This window comes from Xylocopa sonorina, chromosome 10 (genome assembly GCF_050948175.1).
Source record: "Xylocopa sonorina isolate GNS202 chromosome 10, iyXylSono1_principal, whole genome shotgun sequence".
Classification (NCBI taxonomy): Eukaryota; Metazoa; Arthropoda; class Insecta; order Hymenoptera; family Apidae; genus Xylocopa; species Xylocopa sonorina.
Window position 1 is genome coordinate 8,681,618 of NC_135202.1, and position 22,086 is coordinate 8,703,703.

Genomic DNA, 22,086 nt, shown 5'->3' on the forward strand with positions numbered 1-22,086 from the left:
TTATATGCAAGTATATGTTAGTACTTTTTCATGTATCATTTATATGCTTCTCGTGGATAATAATTGTCCACAAGGTACTCTGTAAACTTTTACACGACGTTCAAGCATATTTTACAGGAGTTCCTTTAATTTTATACGATCACCACCCATTCTGGTTTTCGAATTATTCCACCACTTACCAGAATGTTTTTACAGCCTGTACGTTCTCATCATTGGTGCAGTTATAACCGTTTCGAGGCTTGTATTGTAAAGTCATGCCGCTCTTCTGCGGTCACGTGCGCAGTGAGCCATCAAGCCAAATATATTGAGGAAGAGGCGGTACGCTTATTACAGACAACTTTTTCTCGGCCACAAATCAAACAACATTTTACTTTTTACCGATAGTCCACGACTATCCACGGTACGGATAATGTTTTCTACGAACTTTACGCGTCTCCAAATATTATTCAGATCGAAATTCTCCTCGAACGCTAGCTCTTTTTCGCTTAAAATCGAATAAATGCATTTTACTGCAAGAGAGTTCGAGGCGCAAGTATTGTCCGTTGTGCAAATATCAACTGGTGCTGTAACAGAAGGATGGATAACATTTTGTTATTATTGTTGTTGTTATTAGAAATGAACTGAAATTATAATGGGCGTCGAGAAAAAATAAAATGCTGTTTGAGACAATCAGACTAGCTCCTTTTATAACGACGCCTTTGATGGGATTAACGAACGATATGGATGGTGAAGAAGGGATAAGCCAGAGGAGAAAATTATCCCGTCAGGATAGAAGGTGAAATGTGTCTCGTACTTACGTCCGCCCACGCTTGCAACTCGTTATGAGTCGAAAGGAATTCACAATACGCGTTTCGTGACCCTGTCAGCGTTTTACCACCTTTAGCATCTTTACATTGTAATCCGATAATAGCGGACCAGAGCTTAATGTTAAACTGGAATGGATTTATGTGCAGTTTCTTCTTATCCTATACGAAAATTGTACAACATGGAAAACCGTTTGGTAACCGTAACTGCGTTAATTGCATATCAGTTTAATCAGCGAGTAACTCGTGATGCATTCGTTACCGATGTATACGATTAATATAATCAATAATCATTATTATTCTACAAAATTATTAAGTGTATCGTAAGAATGAAGAATTCGCGTAGCAGAGCATGATTTATCGTTTTTATTGAGAGCATAATCGATTTAAAAACGAATGATGGACTTGTATCACTAATTCTCCGCCTCCCATATACATACACGCGCAACGTACCCTCGGCCGTTTAATCTAATAAAGCAATTAACAACTAATAATAACTTAATACGGTTCATCTTCGATAAAGTCCATAATTACATACTCTTTAATTACGTGTATCCTGTGTTCGATCGACTCGGTGTTATTTGATTACAGCTTGGAGAGCATGCACAAATTAACGAAGAGGCGGAACTGTTTGTTTTTGGAACACCTCTGATTCACCTTGAAGAAATAAAATTTATAACTTTGAAACTCGATCGGCGTTTAATCGGCTACTTAGAAATCTATGTGTCGACATACGTTGAACATACCTGCTGTAAATCCGTGGGCATATATATTTTACTGAAAAGCAATTTCGCAATTAAAATGATTCTTGAAACGCCATAAAAGATAGGAACGTCTGTATAACGAACTAAAAGTAAAGCCACGATGAAGCGAAACGCTTGTTCCCTGTATTGATAAAACTAACATGAAAAGGTTCCGTAGAAAATAATATTTTCTTAATTCGTAGACATTAAAATTGTGGTCAAGCCAGGTCGATAGAGGCTGTTGTGGCCGGCAATTTGGCTAGATTCAGCTAGACCCACCACCTACTCTCCTCCGGTAATTTCATCAGGTATAACCCAACATTATTACAGCAAGCCGGAAGAGTAAACTACTCAAAGTAAAAGATAATTGAAATAATTAGAGCTGGGATTATCGTAATTGCAGTACTCACTTCAGAATCATGTATTAACAAACTTTCCAATTTAAAGATATAGAAAGCCTTGGAAAAGAAATTTTAATCGTCCGGTAACCGTGTTAATTGACAACTGATAATAAAACCGAGAGGAATAAGTCCGAGACGATCTATAAATACGAGTATCCGAAATGCAACCGGCAGCGTGTCGGTGCGGATTCTTTTGAGAGAAGGTTCCGTATAGAAATCTTCTTCTGAAACGTAAACGGTGCCGGTTGAACGTGACTCGAAGCACAACACTCGAGCACCAGGACGAGTCGATCGATTCACCTTCGAATTTCTAGCCGTATCCTATATATTTAGCATATCTCCCATAACTGACAGCATGTTATTTCACCAACAAATAATACGCAAGAACCATTGTGTATCGGGCGAAGAGCACTTGAGATTGGAGGGCACCCTTAAACGCTTTTAAATACACGCGGAATGGGCAGAAAGGGTGTCGGAGGGAGGCCAAGAGCGAGCCGATGACAGAGGGTGAGCACGACTACATGGAAACGCGCGGTTCTCGCTACCTGCTAAATTACTACGAACAAGTACAGCCGACAACGAGCAAGAAAAAAATACTTTCCTCTTGGGACTCCAATTATCGCGCATCGAAAACTCTTGCTAATGACGAAAATGCTACGAAACTCTAAACACTATCCTTTCCTCCGCTTTACGATCTCCACTCCGTTTGCAACTTTTTCAACTCGCACGCGTTGAGGTAATATGTGAAAGCGTCTAGAAATGTTAAAAACAACTTCGAAACGAATGCTACGTAATATTTATGTAAAAGTATAAAGCTCTGTACGGTATAATAGAGCAGAGGCTTTCAATCTTGCGCCCTGACGCACGTGCACCCTCGAAGCTATTTACAATACATACGCCAGCGGCAAAGTGTTGAAATATTGAGTTCAGCATCTTTGTTATATTAATAGTATGATATTAATTGTCACCTCGTGCTCGTTCTAACTCGATTGCGTCCAGCCACTATTCTTTCCAACTTCTCTGTAACAAATGATAAAATTATACATTGCTCCATCGATCCTCGTAATTAAACGAGCATTTGAAGTCACATTTAAGTTACAATTAAGCGTACAAACGCTTGTATTGCATCTCGAGGTTCTGCTTTGGACGTACGGTCTCATCCCAACGTTCAAACTTTACTCGGCTTTACTTCATTCTGTTTCTTTTCTTTTCCCTTCTGTACCTTCCACCAAGATTCTTCGTTTCCTCCTCTACCTCCCCACGTCCACTCTCCTATTCTATCAAAACGGTTCCCACGACTTTCGGCTTAAACTGTACTACCAGCGTTCTTTTATTTATTCCATTCGCAATGTTGTGCGTCGCGATTTTAATTATTAATTAAATAACGTAAACGACCAGCGCGTCTCTCGAGGTATTAGTAAAAAATTACCATTAACTATAACTTTATCCTGACCACTATTTTATAGAATATTCTTTAACTTGATCTAAGTGTACAGTGTTTCAACAAATCTTGTACTCTTTAGCAAGCAATATTTAAGAGTCGTAACAAATTCTCAAGAATGGATCTTTCATTTTAGGAACGACAAAAAAGGCTACTGCGCGTTACCAAATTATGACATACTGCATGATATATTAATGGACATAAACGTCAGATCGAAGCACAGCAATCCCAATGAATAGGATCGCTATTAGCACCGTTTCTAGATAGACGTTTGTCCGTAGGGCGACAAGGATAGTACGTTTTAATCCAAAACGCACCGTGCCCACTGGCTTGGCTCATTATTCACGCATATATTTCACAAGATTAGGATTCATCAAAATACTCCTAACTAGCCGGTATCCACGGGGTCAATCGTGATTTAAGCTTTATATGCCTTGTTCAAAAGGTAGCAAATAAAAGAAGAGAGATAGAGAGAAGGGTGAAAACATGCACGGCCGCCATTTTCTTCGATTCAGACAACTACGGTATAAGCCGATTATACTCTTCCCATGGCATTGAATGGAAGGCTAAATTAGAAATTTCAGATAAATTCACGATACTTCCATGGGAAGGATATGCATTATTAACGCGTCAAGATTTATATCACATTACGCTATTACATAAACAATAATGCAAACTCGAATAACCTCGTGAACTAACATTAATTAACTTCTATTCTCATTCTCAGACGTCGCTAGCCGTTTTAATCGCAGATTCTCAGTCTCGTCTTCTTATGTACAAGACATTTATTTAGAATGGACGAATAGAAATGTAATTAGGCATTAGTATTTGTTGTTAGTACGACTACTGCGAAGATCTTTATCCGCGTTGACGCGAGAATGATTTCGAAAAGCGTATCGGTCGAACAGAAGAGGGAAAGGAAATACAGTAGGAACGATTAACTTTCCCAAAGTTCGAAACCACCATGCACCGTCGGACCTACGTCGAAGCCGAGAAAACTTTGGTTAATTGGTGCTAGAGGGGAAAAATTGATTTCCAGAAGTCTCGAACGACCGACGTAGAAAATAGTTTCGAAATCATGGTGCCTCGGACCATTCCAGTGATTTGTATTGCGGCCTGGAAAAATAATTTACAACCGTTCCTATTCGAGAATCTTCAGAAATACAGGCAAAAAGGGAAGCACTGTTTCAGGTCGCTACACGAGCCGAAATCAAGGATGAATACTATCGATATCGATGTTAACGTTAATTAAGAAGAGGTCGAAGTATGAGTCCAATAAGTTTGCTCGTAAAATTGAAACGTGTGTATAATAGATTATGGTTTTAACACTTGTGAATTGACACACCTGTCGATCGATTACTTGTTCAAGAGTAGAAAGTAATATTAATTTGTGCCCGTATACTATCCCTTGAAATCTTTCGCCAGCGATTTTACGAACAATTAACAACTGAATAGTCTGGTCGGTAAATTACTAGACATCAAAGAGAATGAGATTAAAAAAAGAAGCGAAACAACCGTGCTTTCTTTTTGAAAACAATCTACGCATTGAAATAAGCAATACAATGGACCTTCTGCCCGGCTAAAGAGTCCTCGTAAAACAACAGTTCAGCCAAACCACAGACAAAGATTATCGTAGAAGAAAGAAGCAAAGAAGAAGTGAGAGCAGCTACAACGTAACAATATGGCACCCTCCTGTGTGATCGAGTGGCTCTCCGATTAAAAGCAAAATTTCATTTTTCTCCTACTGTTTCGTTGATGCCGTTAAATGAGAACTGTGAATTTTCACTCGTTAATCTATACCTGAAACCACTGTTCCTATTATTTTTGGTTCCACTAGATAACAGTTGATTTACTTCAACAAGTATTTAAATATAAATTAACAAACTAAATGGGATTTGCATAGAAAGTAAGTTCGAGCGTTTGTTTGTAAGGATGTTCTCACAAAACACGCGGAAAGTAATTCAAAATCCGTTAAAATCCACCACGAACGCGTAAGATGCATACACGCATACAAGAGAAATTACATGGTAGGCATTGACGACCTGGCGCCCCACATTCTGACGCTTGCCAAATTTCAACGTTCAACGAACAGTTCCCCAATTCCCAATGATTATCCACTTAAATCCTGAAGTCGCGAGTAATTATGTGAGGGTGCGAGGGTCGATCTGATAATTGCATTATTCCGTTGCAAATAATTACCACCTTTCCGAAATGCAAATCCTACAAGACTTTCTACATTCCTCTACCCTTAATTGCTTAAATTGTGCTCAATAGCAATATTTATAAAACCATTAAGAGTTTGCGTGTCAATTTCTAACAGATTCAATGATTTTTGAGTATTCCTCGGTAAAATTGTTCATAATATTTCTATGCGGACGATTCTTTGTCTATTCGTGACAATTACAAAGCTAGTTTAATAAAAAGATTCCAGCACACTTTGAAATATTATTGCATTCACGCGTAAAACTCTTCACTAATTCGTAATCTATATTTTTAATTGTAAAACATAAATAATGGTGATTATTATTATATACACAATCATTATTTTCCCTGTTAAATAGGAAGAACGAAAAAATAAGTAAAAAAACCATCTGCGTTCGCGCGGTTACAAGCAGAAGTTACAAGGAGGGGAGAAGCACGCGTCTGCCACGCTCCCCGTGTACACACCTGGGGGCCAGTTGGCTAGCGACGGATATCTTTTGCACCCTAAGAATAAACAATATCCAATTATTAACAAATTAGAATTGCGAAATTAGAAATCTTCTCAGTGTGTTCAGACGAAGACGTTATTTCTACAACGAATACTTTGTTGTAAACCAACAAATCCATTGAGTTACACGTGAATAAAGTACTTCTTTTTACTTTTGTACATAATAAGGCTTGAAAGAACTCGTACGATTTCGTGACATAGGAAGTAGAATTATTCGAGCGAATGTCCTTTTAGTTTCAATGAAGGAGCAACCGTTCGAAGTTCCTTCTTCCGTAGGTTTCAAGGCTATCCGTTGGAACCCACTTATCATATTTTATGATTTCTTTAGATACGTATGAACTATGTATAACAGAACATGTGAACTGCAGGAATTGAGAGGAAAGAGAAGATCTTGATGAGTGGCCGTGTCTAAACAAAATTTGAGGAAAAACTGAAAAGAGTAAAAGAATAGAACAAAGATCAAAGAACCACGCATATTGGAAACGTACGATGACACGTGGTCTAACTACAAAGGAGAACAATCAGCAAACGAACCGCTAATTGAGCGTCTAACGTATATAAAAGAAAATGCCGACAGGAAACCAAAAGAAAGCGGAAAACCATGGAATGGCATTAAAATCGCATTAATCTCATTCCCATTTTACTTCAAGCTATGAATTTACTTGAACCAAATAATGTATCCATGTACAACAACATTAAATTATTTGACAACGAATGGAACGAATAAAAACAAAGTTAAAAAACATATATAAGTGAAATAAATGATAGAAAGCAGATAATAAGAGTTTTATGTAATTTTATGGTCATATTAACGATACTGGCTGAAGTAAGCAGCTATAAGTATTTAAAAAGGAAAGAAAAGTGAGCAGCAGACTGGTGCCGGTTTTGGCGCTCTCTAAAACGCCTGAACTGATGATCATATTCCAGATAACCCGGTTAACCCCTCTAGGCCGTTATTATAATATTTGCCAAGCTAAAATATAGTAATTGCTTATTTGCTCGAGCCCAATTACCGCAACGTACACATACATCCACGAACTCTTCTATGTGACGAGCAAAATATAATATCTATAAAGTTTTTATCGGCTATAATACTCGACTGCAGTACCAACCACCAATTTTTATTCTTTTCTATTATTCTATTTTATTTCTATTACCATACAATCTACTATTTTGTTAAAAACTCTTCTATACGCAAAATTTAGAATTAATATTTTTACATTGCTCACTTTCCAAATAACGGTTTACGTTTACCATTTTCTATTGTATTATTGTGATATTTATTCTCGATTCAGATAAACCTTACTTGCATACAGTGGCAGCTCGTAGCTGCAATTAGTGGAGATTTAAACACAACAAACGCGGGAATAAAAAAAAAACAACCTTCCCCTAACACGCCAAGATCGGCACTGCGTAAGCGACAGTGCCCCCTCTTTCCCCTGCAGCGTCGCGCGCAGCTTTCTATGTGCGCATGCGCGCATAGCCAATCCGCGCCGTTTGAACTATTAAGCACACGGTTTCGTTCTAAGATTTTTGTATTTTTTTCATAAACTGGGAGATGGCTACTGACGTGAAGCTTAATACTTATATTGAAAATAATAAAAGAACATCTGTTGAATGTAATATACTTTTGTTACATCATAGTATAAAGTGTATACAACAAAGTTGTTTTAGAAAAGTGAATTTTACCATGCTTCGTAAAATGAGGAATGAGAGACGCACAGAATTGTATAATAAAATAAAACGTTGGTTAGAGTTAGGAAGATATGAATTTGTACATATTTTGTAACTTTCTTATGGTTTCCATAACTTTAAAAGACCATCTTCGCTATAAGAGCACAATAGATTTTGATGCGGGTGATGCGTTAAACCTATAACATCTTTCTCGTGTATCTGAAGTAGAAAGATAACGTTATACGATATAAAATACACACAGAAGTTAATTATGAAGACGAAAATACCTACATTAAGAGTTCTTTCAAGTTTTCCTGATGACGTAGAGAAACAATAAAGCACAAGATCTTCACCAACACAATAAATAAATTCACCACGTGGACTTACAGCAGTGCAAACAAAGTCACCTCCTTCTCGTTTACCACTAGAGAACGATCTTACTATTTGTCCTTGCATGTTCATAATTACTACAGTGTTTGACCGATTACAGACAACAAAATGTTCTGGATTTCGTGGAAGGAGATGTATGCTATTTACAGTTAAATCTGCAGCACCTAGAGACTTATACGTGCCTATACATTCTGTTGTTTTCAAACTCCAAATTTTGACAGTACCATCCGATGATGCACTAATATATAAATAATCAATATAATTAAGTATGATATGATATAAAACAATAATAAATAACCAACAATATCGAGCGAGTATAAAATAGAAATTATACCTTATTACATTGTGTCCATCTGGTGCAAAAACTACTTCATTCACAAAAGAAGCATGCCCCCGAAACTCTTTCAAGGTTTTACCAGATTTAAGTCCATGTATCCTATATTACAAGTAGAACAAATGTAACTAAATAATATTAAAAATTGTTGCCATAATTATTACATTTATATACCGTATAGTAGTATCGAATGATGCAGATAAAATTTGACTATTATCCCTGCTAAACTGCAAGCATGTAACACCTTTTGAATGGGCTTTTTCAAATCTTCTTAAGCATTGTCCACTTTGAACTCTCCATACTTTTATTTTTCCATCCTGTCCTCCACCAGCTAACATTTCACTATCACGACTAAATGCCATTGATAATACTGCTTGCTCCATCATCATAAAATTGTCTTGAGCTTGATATTTCAAATCTTTTCTAATCTTACCAGTTGTGAAATTCCATACTTCAATAAATCCATCAACAGAACCAGTAACTAGATATTGACCGTCTGGTGAAAAGCGTGCGCATTCTACATGAGACTTCTGACCAAACTTAATCTGTTTTGAAAGTTGTGTGGGATACTTTTCATCCTCTTGATCTCGCACTGCTGCTTTTCCTCTAAACAAATCTATCGTCGTGCCAGGTGGAAGTAATCCCTGATGCTGTTGCCATTTTAATGCCTGCCCTAACAGTGCGAGTAGCCTACTTGATGGTACTACTGATACTTCGCCAGCCAAAGCCGTAGCTATGTATGCTCTCCGTTTTTCTTTTGTGCTTCCATCAGGATATGCTTCTCGTGGATCAAAGTATGAACGAGCAAGTAAATTTTCTATGTGAGAGAAGTAGAACAAAGAAATTATTTCCATATGACAAAAATGCCCTTTTTGCTAAATATGAGATTGCTCATCTAATGTACCTAAATGTATATATCTTTCAGGTTCTTGTTGTTTCATCATAATCATAGGATCTGTTTGTCTCAATAATGATCGAGCTGCTCCTAATTCCCTTAGTTCAATTAATTCCAAAACAACCTATGGATCATTAATAAAATATTAAATTTTATCATACAGTTTATTGTATCAAACGTTCTTAACATGATGGTAGACCTGTTCATATAAATCGATTAGTTTTTTATCGGGTAATTTTAATGATTGTATTGCTTTTAATACAGTATCCCAATGACCATTATTTATATCTGCTACAAACCCGTCCACACTGTCCACTGTATTCAACGACACACCTGTCTCTTCCTATTAAGTATTAAACAAACTTGCTTTTATTCTTTTCATAAAATAAACATAAGATAAAAGAAGATATGTAATTATAATTTATACCTGTAATGTCTGTAACGTTTTAACTAGATTTGATTCTTTGAGATACTGTTGTATCAAACGAATTACACTGAAATCATACAATAACATGAGAATAGTACTAAGAGCACATCAAAAAATATTCTATTATTTCTACTCCTAGTATACGTAAGATAATTACTCTGCAGATTCAATCTCGATTGACATTTTTCACCGCACTTTAATTATATGCATATATAGAAATAAATATGTCCATTTAGTACAGAAAGACAATATTAGATTGTTATGTCGACAAACGACATAATTACATATATGTTATCACCATAGAATAATGATGAATGAAGAAATTCACCTCGATGTGATTTAGTAGTACTCTCAATAGCAGTGGTACCAATTTATGTTGTAGCAGTGGACTCAACATGGTTTCTCGATTTATATTATCCTCTACTGGTTTTAAAAATTAGTATTTTTTTCTCTACATTTTAGACAAATTTATATTTTCTCTTTTACAGTTTTCTCCATGTATCTAATTTATTACAACTTGTTATACCTGAACGAATTTCACAAGCAATGCTTATTGTTTTAATGATAAATAAAACTTCGTAAAGTTTACTTAATCGTATAACAGTATGGAAAAACATAAAGATCTTATTGTATGCGTCCCAGGTATTTATCAACATTAGTGAAACAGTCGCAAATTAAAAGATAAAAATGTACTAAACATCAAAAATATTTTCTCTGTAGGACAGAGGTTATGTGTCTCTGACAAAGTAAATATAGCTGGACCAGGAACTTACGAGCTACAGGGTTATATATACTCCAAATTAGCAGGTCTAGTGAAGCTAGTACAAACAGAAAATGTATGAAAACATTTTCTCTTAGAATTGATATCAATAATTCTACTTCCTTAATAGATTAAATTTAATAATAAACGTTACAAATTTCAGACACGTACTATAGAAGTCCATGGAATAACAGAGCAAAGTATTGTCCCCGCACCTGGTGACATTGTAACAGCTATGGTTACCATCGTCAATCAGAGGTTCTGCAAATGTAGTATAAAATGTATAGGGGATACTGTATTGACAAGACCTTACAGAGGAATTTTAAGAAAAGAAGACGTGCGCGTAATAGACAAAGATAATATTCAAATGTACAAATGTTTCAGACCCGGCGACATCATACTCGCTAAAGTTGTATCCTTTTACATCGGTTACATTTTATGTACAAATTTATTTGTTATTCATTGACAAACGTTATTCTTAAATAGTTCAATTTTTTCCTATGCATCGAATAGATGCCAATGACAGAAGCACATACTTATCAATTAAGTACAGCAGAAAATGAATTAGGTGTAGTGATTGCGCATAGTGAAGAAGGTAAGTAATAAAGGACAAAATTACTTTTTGTTATTGACAATGCTTATGTTATAGGAGTGGCTATGATACCCATCAGTTGGACGCAAATGCAATGTCCCAAAACATTGCGTAAAGAGTATAGGAAAGTAGCAAAAGTCATTCCAGAACACGTTATAGCAGAACAATAATACTAATGACCTTTTTACCATATATGTGCTCTATTTACGAAATAAAATAAATCATTATTTTACTTATCACGTAGTGAGATAAATTTTGTAATATGTAAATAATGAAATAATAAACTGATACGTTACTTGAATTACGGCTGTTTTTCATCAATGATCATTGCTTAATAAGTGAAGGATAATGAGTAAGATATAAATATACCATTTGTTATTAACAATGTACATTTAACAAAAATGTACGATTATATCTTCAGGTTTGTTATCACCAATGACATTCAACAAACGGGACATTTCCAAACTGGTCTTTTACTTTTGTGCGTATGCCTCAGTAGAAATAGAGCGCCGTGATTGGATAATTAAATTAGGAACGAAATACAAATACCAATTTGGTACGTGTACCGATTCAAAGCAATATAATTATCTTTATTCTATTATCCTAATCGTTATCTTTATTCTATTCTTATAAAAATAATATTATGGTTTCTATTTAATATACATTATATCATCATATTACACGCTGAACTAGAGTATTGATTGTGCGGAATGATAACCTTACCTAATATTTAATTTCTATCTCTGGCACGCACGTTTGAGAATTTTCAAAATATTAACTAATTATATATAAATTTTAAAACATTGTTTATTAAAAAATGACCGACGAACGAAATTTTCGTTCATCTTATTATGAAAAGGTATGCAATCTTACTTCAATTACTTATGTTTAAAATATTTTTAAAACTTATAGGTTATAAACAACACAATGCATTACAAATCACTAAGATTTATCACGAACCACTAATTATTTTTATAATTAAAACATAGGTAGGATTTCGTAGCGTTGAAGAAAAGAGATCTTTGGAAATATTACTTAAGGAGCGCCCACTCGATAAAGCAAAACTAAAACAGTTCTGCTTACGTTTTACTGTTCCTACTGTGCATAGAAATTTTCTGTGGAAAATATTGTTGGATGTAATACCAGTTTACATAGATAGTCATGAATTTATAATACATCAAAGAAAAGCCGAATTCCATGATTTACAAAAAGCCTTAAAAGTTACCAAGCTTATGGATGATTATACAAAACCTTACTTAATGTTTCTCACTATGTGGTTATTGCGTAATAGAAGAGCAAAACTTGATATGAAAAGTCAATTAGAAATACCCTTACATAGGTCTCTTTACTCTGAAGTTTCATTAAATGTATTAATTATATTAATCGATAATTTGTTTAAATGTTATATTTTTTGGTAATTATGATTTACTTTTAGTGCTATGAGTAGAATTGCTGAAACATTATGGCATATTGTTGACATTGACTCTTATGAAGAAAAACTTGTAGACACATACTGGATATTATGTGGGCTCTTAGACCAAGTACAAAGATTTCATAAAGAAGTCAGTAGATTACAAGAATGTGCTTGTACTTTGTTAGAAAGAGAAGATCCAGAACTGTACAAGCATCTTATTAAAATTGAAGCACTTCACAATATTCCATATGATATATGGTTTTGTTCATGTTTTGCAGGAACAATATCTAATGGCTCTATAGCAAAGTACATACATTTGATGTACTTAAAATAAAAAGTAAGAGACGCATGGTTGAAAACTTAGATTTATCTATTTGTTACAGAATATGGGATAAAATTGCTGTAGGTGCATACAGAATTTTAATCTTTGTCGCTGTAATTACCCTAATAACTCTAAGAAGACTTTTACTAAGATGTAATGATATAGATAGTATTTTAGATACTACTGCCAATGTATGAAAATATCTATATATATAAATATACTTAATTATACAGTCTAACAATAATTATATCTAATCAAATATTTTTATTGCAGATAACAGAAGAAACTTCAGAGGTAATTGTTAACAAAGCAATTGAATCTTGGCAACAAAATGGTTCAACTTTAACAACTATTTCACAAACTGTTTAAGAAATAAATTTCTTGTTCTGAATAAAAATAGTATTGTATATGCTATAATTGAGCTATAATTGAGCTATAATTTCAATTGCGAATACTAGTCGAGATATGTACCTTCCTTATATAGATATAAATATTTACATATGTATTCTTAGAATATTCTTTCTTATATTTTAAAAATAATTATTTTTATTAATGCATTCGTCATACATTGTATATGTACAATTACTTAATTTATTGAGGTGTTAAGTCTTCAACTGGACTTTATTTTTTAATAATCTGTAATTCTTTCGTTTCTTTTCTTGTAATGTTATATTACAACAGTATCGATGTACACCAGTACATGACAGCAACTTTAATGAATAATTTTCAAATTACGCACAGAAATGTAAAATTATTGTATGTTGTATATTCTCCAAGAAATCGATAACAAATGTTTTATTACACAATTTCATAATCTGTACGTGTTTTTTAAATCGACAAAATAATATTACATGTATTTTTATATTGTGAACCTGTAATGTACGAGTGTGAAATTTTATTCCAAGGTTTACCTTAACGATGGTATAAAAAAGAATATTAAATTTCGATATGCATATCAGAACTTTTCAACATCAGGGTGATCCCAAACAATGGATCAGTATTGGTAAAAGGTGAAAAATTTTGTATAAATTGGTTAGCCTCTTTTCAATTTTTACAAAAGAAATCATATATTGCAATTTATTTACATCGTTCCTAATTTAGAAAATAGGATTCTTGGAGAGAAGTGAGATCATACAAAATTTTATTTCTTGCTTCACGCAATGCACCATAATTTTCTGTTTTCCTAATTTTACAATTCCTGAATGGAATTTCTGTTACTATTTAGTTGTTCTTTGGTTTTCAATGGGATTTGAACATCCTCCTTTATCATTTTAAATAACTTCGTAACAAATGACGGTGATAATTCCGTACATGCTGAAAAAAATTGTAAATAACGAAGCTGCATTTGTTTCGAGCGTCGCGAAGAAATCTTACATTTTTAAAATCGATTGTAGCGGTGTGCATAGATTCTAAAAGTAAAATCAAAGTTCATTCTAAACAAAATTAGCAGATTTCAAGTTCAAAGTTATTTAGGCTGTCGGATTAGCCCATTATAGTTCTGTAAACACTAATTCTCTCATAAAGTACAAGTAAAATGCACAAATACACTACACTATTGTATTTTCTTAACATCGATGACTCCAATTTATAACATGCACGTGTTAACGTTTGAGAAACATCTGTTAGGCATTCAGTTAATAATGTCCATAACATTCTCGATCAGAATTTACTATTACCTTTGAAGGGTAAAGTTTAATTTCATATAAATTATATATTCTTTCTTTCTGGTTAAGGCCATCGAAATTCATTCTGTTGATGTCTAATTATTAAAATAAATATTTTATGCAAAAAAAATAGTTAACGTACTTTACAAACATCGGCTAATTCTTATTACGTATCATATGCAACTGGAAACTTATTTTCTATTTTAGCTATGTAAAGTTCATTTACAATATCATTTCTTCACTCTTTCCGCGACTATTGCACTCTGCTTTTTTCCGTGCTAATTGAAAAAGGTCTGCTTAAAACAAAGGAATGCATGAAAAAAATGAAATAAAATACATTCGTAAATAAATAAAATCATGTTTGCCAAAGACGAATCATAAAAATATCATAGAAAATATCTTAACACGAAGTTTCGAGATACGTGTGATCAAACTAATAGGTGCTCATGCCTAAAGTTGGAAAAAAAAATTGTTTCTTTTGTAATTCTAATAAGCGTCCAATAACATACAAAAAAAAAGAATTCTACATAAAAAATTACACAATTTCTTCTGTTACAAGTCTAGTAAAAATACTGGTTACAATTTTCATTTGTTTTACCACCGTGTTTTATGCATCGACAAGCTATACAAATCAGGAGTGACTGATAAATCTATCAAAATGTCCACAGCGTTTGACTTGGTACAAATTGATATTACAATTTCTTTTTCTTTTGCTTGTCTTGAGAAAAAAAATTTTAACATCTTATATAACGAAAAACCTAAGCAAATCGAATTTAATGTTTTAGCACGATCTAAATACCATTAAAACAAGCACTTCTTATAAAAATTTTTAGCAGTCTAAAGAGTAAGTGGTTCGCAATAGTTCTATGATCAACCTCAGAGAGTTATTGACTTAAAGATGTAATATAATACAGTATAAAGAGAGACAGCTCTCTTAAAGTCCTTGTGAAGTAGGTGCACTTGGTAGTAACTACTCCTCCAAATACAGAGTTTCGTCACTGGGCAAGGATTAATATCCTTCCTCTTTCTTTCGGCTTGTCTTGGTTTTTTCACAGTAGCTATAGAGCAGCAGAATTGCAATTGTCGACTAGAGGTGACAGCGGTCCTATTTTGCCTTTCCCGCTTCCCAATTTGTCTCCTTCATAATGTACATCCAAGGATAAACCTAAAATCGTAATAAATCGCTTAATATAACGATGTATATATGAATTTATGTACGTACGCGTGTATGATATGTACAGTAAATTTTTAAAGAATTACATATATGTTATATAAAATATAGATGTATTTAACTCGCATTGATATTCGCAGTAATTACCTGATAAATGATCGTATTTTTTATTCATTAAAGTTAAAAACAAATTAGTCATGTCAATTTAAAAAAATAAAATTGAACAGTGAATAAAATTTGAACCTCTCACGATCACTTATTCGGAAGCTACCATGCAATACATACTCTTTTGTGTATACACGGTTTATATGAAAGGTCCTATATATCTTAGTGTACTATTACTTAAGTGCTATTATCATCCAAAAACTGATTTAAAATAAAACCCACCACCAAAGATACATCTGAATTTTAACATAACTGACAACCTTTAACGTACATTTCTGATATGCGTATTTACCGGAGGGCCTCCGGGAGGTGGATGGATGATGTAATGGACCTGTTGGCATTGTGTTTGAATCAGGTATAAATGCAGCTACTAGTAATGCACATATCACAAGTAATGCACCAAACACAAATGGTGGTCCTGGTACAAGCTACAAAAATAATGTTCACCAATATTGTTGATAATTGTATACACGTAGAAAAAAAATCTTTAAAATTATTTACTTTACAATCGAATCTACCTGAGTTACTATCTGTGGCATAACATCAAGATGTTGCGTGGCAGTTCCTGTTTTGTTATTTTCATCTAATGGAGATGGTCTTGCGAGAGGAGAAGGAGAATTGTCGTTGAGATCGACGCGAAAGAGATAGAAGATTACTCCAAACATTGCTGGTCCAAGACCATTACATAGTCCACGCATTCCAGTTACCATGCCTTGTACCAAACCTTGCTTATCGGCATCAGAATGCATGGATATAAACGCAGAAATTGCAGGATATGTAATACTTGACACAGCAGCGAGTACTCCAGCTGCCCACATCATCCTTAAAAATACACAAATATGAATATAATGCAAAGAATTGTTTCTTTACTAAAAGTGAATGGTAATACAATATACACGTAATATTGTTTTTAGATTTTACTTAAATAGTTTAAATCTTGCAATGAAATAAGAAAATATTACCATGTTTGTGAACCGAAGCCAAACCACATAAGTTGTAGCATCTCAAACAGAAGACCTAACATTATAGTATGTTTACTGCCAAGTGTCCTTATTAAAGGACCCAAAAGACTTTGAGCTCCAACACTTAATACCCCCACCACAGCAATAAAAATTGCTACCATCAGAGCAGTAAATCCCATAACTTTAGTCAAATAGACAAATATACAACTATACTGTCCTGCTTCAGGAAGATAGCTCAGGAACACAGTAATACATAACATTAAGATAGTGTGATCTTTGCCAACCTAAAATATACCATCAAATGACATGAATAATTTAATTTTAATTGCGTAGTATTATTATTATGCCACATAAAAATAGATTATCTTCTATAGACCATTAGTTTGTGTGTTTTACTTAAAATAGAAAGCAATAACTCCTATCTGTCAGAAGAATCTATATTTCAACCCAAACTCACTAATTTGGATTGATTCCAAGTACGTGTTACTTATATATAATGAATAAATTACCTTTCCAAGATAAGCAAAGGGATCCGCCTGCTCCCAAGATATAGGTGCTGGTGGTCGAGCTTTTTCGGGCAAACTTTCAGGTACAGCCACTAATATAAAAAACACATCCAACACTGCAATAGCAGTTGCCAATGCAACGACTAGGTTTTCCCCATACGTTTTCATAATATAATCTCCTAATGCTGGACTTATTACCATACTTGCAGCAAAAGTTGCTGATACCTGTTAATATAAATTTGAACTGCTATATAAAATATGACAAAATTATACATCTATAAAATTTTCCAATAAAGTATACTGATTACAAAATTTTTGTTACAAAATTGACAGTAAGACACTTACCATACCATATGCTGGTGATCTTTGATGTTCTTCAGTAACATCAGCAACATATGCAAACACTACTGAAAATGTACAAGCAAAGACACCACTGATGGAGATCATAGCAAAGAACCACCATGTGTTAATGCTCATTAGGGGAATCGGTGCACATGTGAAGGCTACTGTGATGAGCAGAAAGAACTTTCGACCCCACACATCCGAGAGTGCACCAATCAATGGCGCAGAAAGAAACGACAGGATTCCTTTAATGCCCATTATCAAGCCATTCATCAGGAACGTATGATTTGGAAATGTGATATTTAAAACAGAAATAACAGGCATGGTTAATAAACCCCATGCAAAAAATTCCAAAAATATTACAACCAGAGCATGGTACACACTCGCCTCTCCGATACCGGAACTCTGCAAAAACAAAAATATAACACAAATTATATAAATGTATCCTGTTCACACTGTTCAGTAATATACAGTTCATAAGCAGCCATGATATCTATTTGTTATACCCAATAAATGAAACAATAATAACTTAAATTCATTAGGATATCAGAAGACTCATTGGATTTTATCAATTACTATAAGCACTTTGCAAATTGTGACAGCTGACCTTAAGATGTCTGTAGCATTGCTGAGGAAATGTAAGGGGAGGTGTGAGTTTAGCAATAATATGTTCTTGGTTGTTGTGAATATTAGAACAAGAGGGGCCCAGGCCCTCTGCTCCGCCTTTTGCCCCAGGGGGCATGACCCCTAAGAAACGCTATTATATATATTTCTTTCCATTACTTATGATCCTATCAATTTTTTCATTTATCAGTTGTTCAGATCCATATAATACTGTAATGAATAACCTTGACTTAGCATCTTGTTAATCTTTCATTTTCAATCATTCAATCTAATCTTCGTTAATGATTATTTATTATTACTATATCCTTTTTTCCCTTTAATTATATTTGTGCTATATCTCTAATTCAAAGCTTTATTTCTCTTGCATCATCTTAGGAATATCCTTTGAATATTTTTAGTCTTTAAGTTTTTATGCGTATATATATTTCTTATTATATCACATATAATCACTTTTATCTAAGATATAATCTTTACATACTTTTATGGTATATATAGGTTTATATCATTCTTAGTACCATAGATATAAAATAATTGAATGATTAGTTGCAACAAGCTTCTTTTTTAATTTCACAACATTAATGCTTATCTCATATAATTTATGCCATTAACAAAAAATGTAATGATATCATAAAAGTAACTAATTCACGAGATAAATTGAACAGGGTCAAATGATATTGTTTTTATCTCATAACTTCATTCTTTGTTATGAATTTTCTTTATCGTTATTACTTTTTCTTTTATTCAAGTTCTATAGTTTGTCCGTCAAACAAGACGACAGACTCTCAAATGTTCTTTGTTCCTATTTTTACATTTCTCAGCAACATAAAGACAAAAGATCTCTTAAGTACATAAAATATTGTGCCAAAGCCATTACTACTATCCAAGAACAAAATATCCATATACAGTCATCTTAAAAATATACTCTTTTATCATATGTGCATAGCCGGTTTTTGAAACATTCCAAAATTCTTATCACGTACTACAGTCTGCAACATTTAGAGGCCCCTTGTTTAAAGGGCACTACATTGTTAACGAGTTAAAGTTTAAAAAATCCCGAGTACTTGTTTCTCTTTATGTAGTGCCATTTGAATATTTTCCTTCAAATTGTTCTCCTTTTTTACAAATCGTTGCGATTTCCTCGTCGTATACATTATTGAATTCGTAATCTGACCGCAACGACCAGGATGATCAGAAATTTTTACTTCCAAAAATAATATCGTTCCGTATAATGTCATGCGGCACTTTTAACATCGAGAAAATCCAGTCACTCAAAACGATCGCCTGCATTTAAATTTTCCGTGAAATTTACAGATTAAAGTGTAATACTGAAAAATGGTACGATCGGTAATACAAAACTGATACATCGGGTGGAGTAATTTGTCCCGTATTTAATGTTTTTCGTTGTCATAACTTATTGTCAGCACTAATTTGTTAAAATTTTCAAGATCGTATGTTCCTTCGATGCTTATCCAACTTTTCCACCGTCCACTGTCGCCTTTTTCAATGCGACTATCAGAAATTTTGAACGAAAACCTGAATCACTGCACTGCAACTTTTACCATCATCAACCCCCCCACTTTTTATGACACAAACTATAGTTCTTTCATCTAACTTCAGATTAAATCTAACCTAAAGACCTGGTAATAAGATAATATTTTATTTACCGTGCGTTTATGATACTATAATTAAATAAAATATTTATCCACCCTTTAAGAGATTTTACACAATTCTTTCTCTCATTCTTCGATTCGCGGTCGAAAAGGTTACTTTCCGCTAACTGCATGTTGTTGGCAGCTGATCAATATGTGCAAGTACATTATTCGAAGAATCTCTACATATATATTACGCTAAAAAAAGAAAAAAAAAGGACCAACAGTTTAATCTCATTTTAATAAAAGAAAAAAGGAGTATATCCGCCGACTAGGAATAAGTTATATTTATTATCGCAAATATCGAAACGTGCAATTCCATAACCCATAATTATAATGATCATGTTAGATTTCGTGTTTTCAACAGTTACAAATATTTTAAGATTTGAATAAATACTTCATCCTATTATGATAACATGTATCATACAATAATAACAATGTTTCTTAAATCTATGACTAAAATTCTTAAGATAATTTTTAACTTCATTAATGTTAGTCATAAAAAATGTATAGGTTACCATATTGTTTCTACAGGTATTTTTACTCATCCCATTGTTTGGAAATTAAACATTTCATTGTTCATTTTTCCATGGATTAAATATTTATTAACGTTGAAATACATTTTTAAATAAGTTCTTCATTGGAAAAAAAATGTGCATGATTAAACAAAAAAAAAAACATGATTATCATTCCTTATGTAAATACATTTTAATTTCCCGCAATATAAGACACAAATTATTATTCTTTGTTTTATTACAGATAATTATCGAGCTTGTATTTTGACTAATTCAAATAGTCGTAATACAAAGGCGCTAACAAAATTGATATAATTTCAATTCTATTTATCTCATGCGTATAAAATAACTTTCCGAATATATCTTTTAAATAGAATATAAAGTACTTTATCAAACGCCCAAAATATTTGAAATTCTGTTTCATCCGTAAAAAATGTATAAGAAGTTAAAGTGGAACAAAGAAGCTGGCTGCAGGTTCTAAATATCTCGTTGTTTATAAAGTATTAATAATGAACAGAAATTCAAATCGCTTAATACACACTGTTTGATTACAATTGACATTTTGTGTGCTCGGTTAAGTTGGATTTCATACAGAATTCAAACAAAGGCATAAGAAATTGGTCATTAGTATTTAAAAAGATTCAAGATTGTCCACAGAAACTGTGTTACCGATGTTTTATAATAATTCTGTAGACGAATGTGGACAAAGGTTCAATCGTGTCAGTGCTATAATTGTAATGTAATCACGGTAAAACTCGCACAAGTTTCGCAGTGACGAGCGGTTTCGGAAATAAGTTTGATTAGATTCAGAGTATCATTTACTATGGGAGAATATTTCTGATTGTTATCAGCTATTATGCACTACTCAACAGGCAAATAAACATAGAATACAGGTCGTAGTAGTTTGTCATGCGTCGAACGGAAAAGTCATAGATACTTACTTACGATGCGAAATCAGAGAAAACATATATAGAAGGTATCAATATGTAACTTAAAAATCTAATAGATATTAAACTGAATGTTTCAGTACCGTAATGACCCCATCCTTAATAATGAATTTTCGGCTTCGTACGATCATGCCCACGACCTTCTTTGAGACCTTGGCGGGCATATTCACGCACTGCGCGCACAGACTCTTCCGCTTTTTCAGTTTCATTAATTCCTAAAAATTCGTTGACACAGTGCGAGTCATTTTTCTGTGATATCCTCACACAAACACAAAATGCGTTATTAAGTTTAAATTGTTCTTATAAACGTATCTACATAATGCTCCAATCCACAGATAACCATGTCCGCAGACTACTACAGACTATCCAGGTAAGTGCAATATGTTTTACAAAGAATATAGAATTGAAAGTGTAACGGTCACACGAATTGTAGACGATGGGAGCGCCGCCAAATGGTGGCACGAGGAGAACGCATCGACGGGTTCCTGTCTATACGATCGGTTAGTTTCGGTTTCGTACAATACATGTACACATATAGTCTTGCAGCGAAAGGTATGCGGGTGAAAAAATAAAGTTCGATGTTACTGGAAATGTTTTTAACACTTCTGCCGTGTTTTTATGCCATCAAAATTGCA

General features: G+C 33.6%; 5 protein-coding genes across 11 annotated transcripts in view; 2 read left to right on the forward strand and 3 right to left on the reverse strand.

Annotated features, from left to right (window-relative positions):
- The window catches only part of Mpcp1 (Mitochondrial phosphate carrier protein 1), a 209,700-nt gene that overhangs the window by 154,295 nt on the left and 33,319 nt on the right, over positions 1-22,086 (reverse strand). The window lies entirely within an intron of this gene.
- On the reverse strand, positions 7,712-10,127 carry Smu1 (Smu1 spliceosomal factor). The gene is made up of 8 exons (XM_076903021.1): positions 9,976-10,127; positions 9,819-9,885; positions 9,591-9,734; positions 9,401-9,515; positions 8,671-9,313; positions 8,497-8,598; positions 8,064-8,400; positions 7,712-7,991 (listed from the first exon to the last, which is right to left on the reverse strand). The coding sequence occupies exons 1-8, from the start codon at positions 9,999-10,001 to the stop codon at positions 7,893-7,895; spliced, it is 1,533 nt and encodes a 510-aa protein (XP_076759136.1). The 5' UTR covers positions 10,002-10,127; the 3' UTR covers positions 7,712-7,892.
- Csl4 (exosome component 1 Csl4) lies at positions 10,348-11,359 on the forward strand. Its single transcript, XM_076902541.1, has 5 exons — positions 10,348-10,460; positions 10,539-10,654; positions 10,742-10,990; positions 11,092-11,173; positions 11,228-11,359. The coding sequence occupies exons 1-5, from the start codon at positions 10,424-10,426 to the stop codon at positions 11,338-11,340; spliced, it is 597 nt and encodes a 198-aa protein (XP_076758656.1). The 5' UTR covers positions 10,348-10,423; the 3' UTR covers positions 11,341-11,359.
- On the forward strand, positions 11,926-13,289 carry Tbc1d7 (TBC1 domain family member 7). 2 transcript variants are annotated; one of them, XM_076902685.1, is made up of 5 exons: positions 11,926-12,029; positions 12,160-12,509; positions 12,606-12,890; positions 12,968-13,097; positions 13,180-13,289. In XM_076902685.1, exons 1-5 carry the CDS (start codon positions 11,988-11,990, stop codon positions 13,273-13,275), a joined length of 903 nt encoding a protein of 300 aa, XP_076758800.1. In that variant the 5' UTR covers positions 11,926-11,987; the 3' UTR covers positions 13,276-13,289. The 2 variants fall into 2 exon arrangements, with proteins under 2 accessions (XP_076758800.1, XP_076758801.1); XM_076902686.1 differs by having other exon boundaries at positions 12,618-12,890.
- On the reverse strand, positions 13,423-21,833 carry LOC143428067 (hippocampus abundant transcript 1 protein). 6 transcript variants are annotated; one of them, XM_076902675.1, is made up of 8 exons: positions 21,535-21,674; positions 18,324-18,550; positions 17,720-18,121; positions 17,378-17,599; positions 16,869-17,152; positions 16,425-16,728; positions 16,178-16,334; positions 13,423-15,735 (listed from the first exon to the last, which is right to left on the reverse strand). In XM_076902675.1, exons 2-8 carry the CDS (start codon positions 18,456-18,458, stop codon positions 15,629-15,631), a joined length of 1,611 nt encoding a protein of 536 aa, XP_076758790.1. In that variant the 5' UTR covers positions 18,459-18,550; positions 21,535-21,674; the 3' UTR covers positions 13,423-15,628. The 6 variants fall into 6 exon arrangements, with proteins under 6 accessions (XP_076758790.1, XP_076758791.1, XP_076758792.1 ...); XM_076902676.1 differs by lacking the exon at positions 21,535-21,674 and adding an exon at positions 18,678-18,778; XM_076902677.1 differs by lacking the exon at positions 18,324-18,550 and having other exon boundaries at positions 21,535-21,833.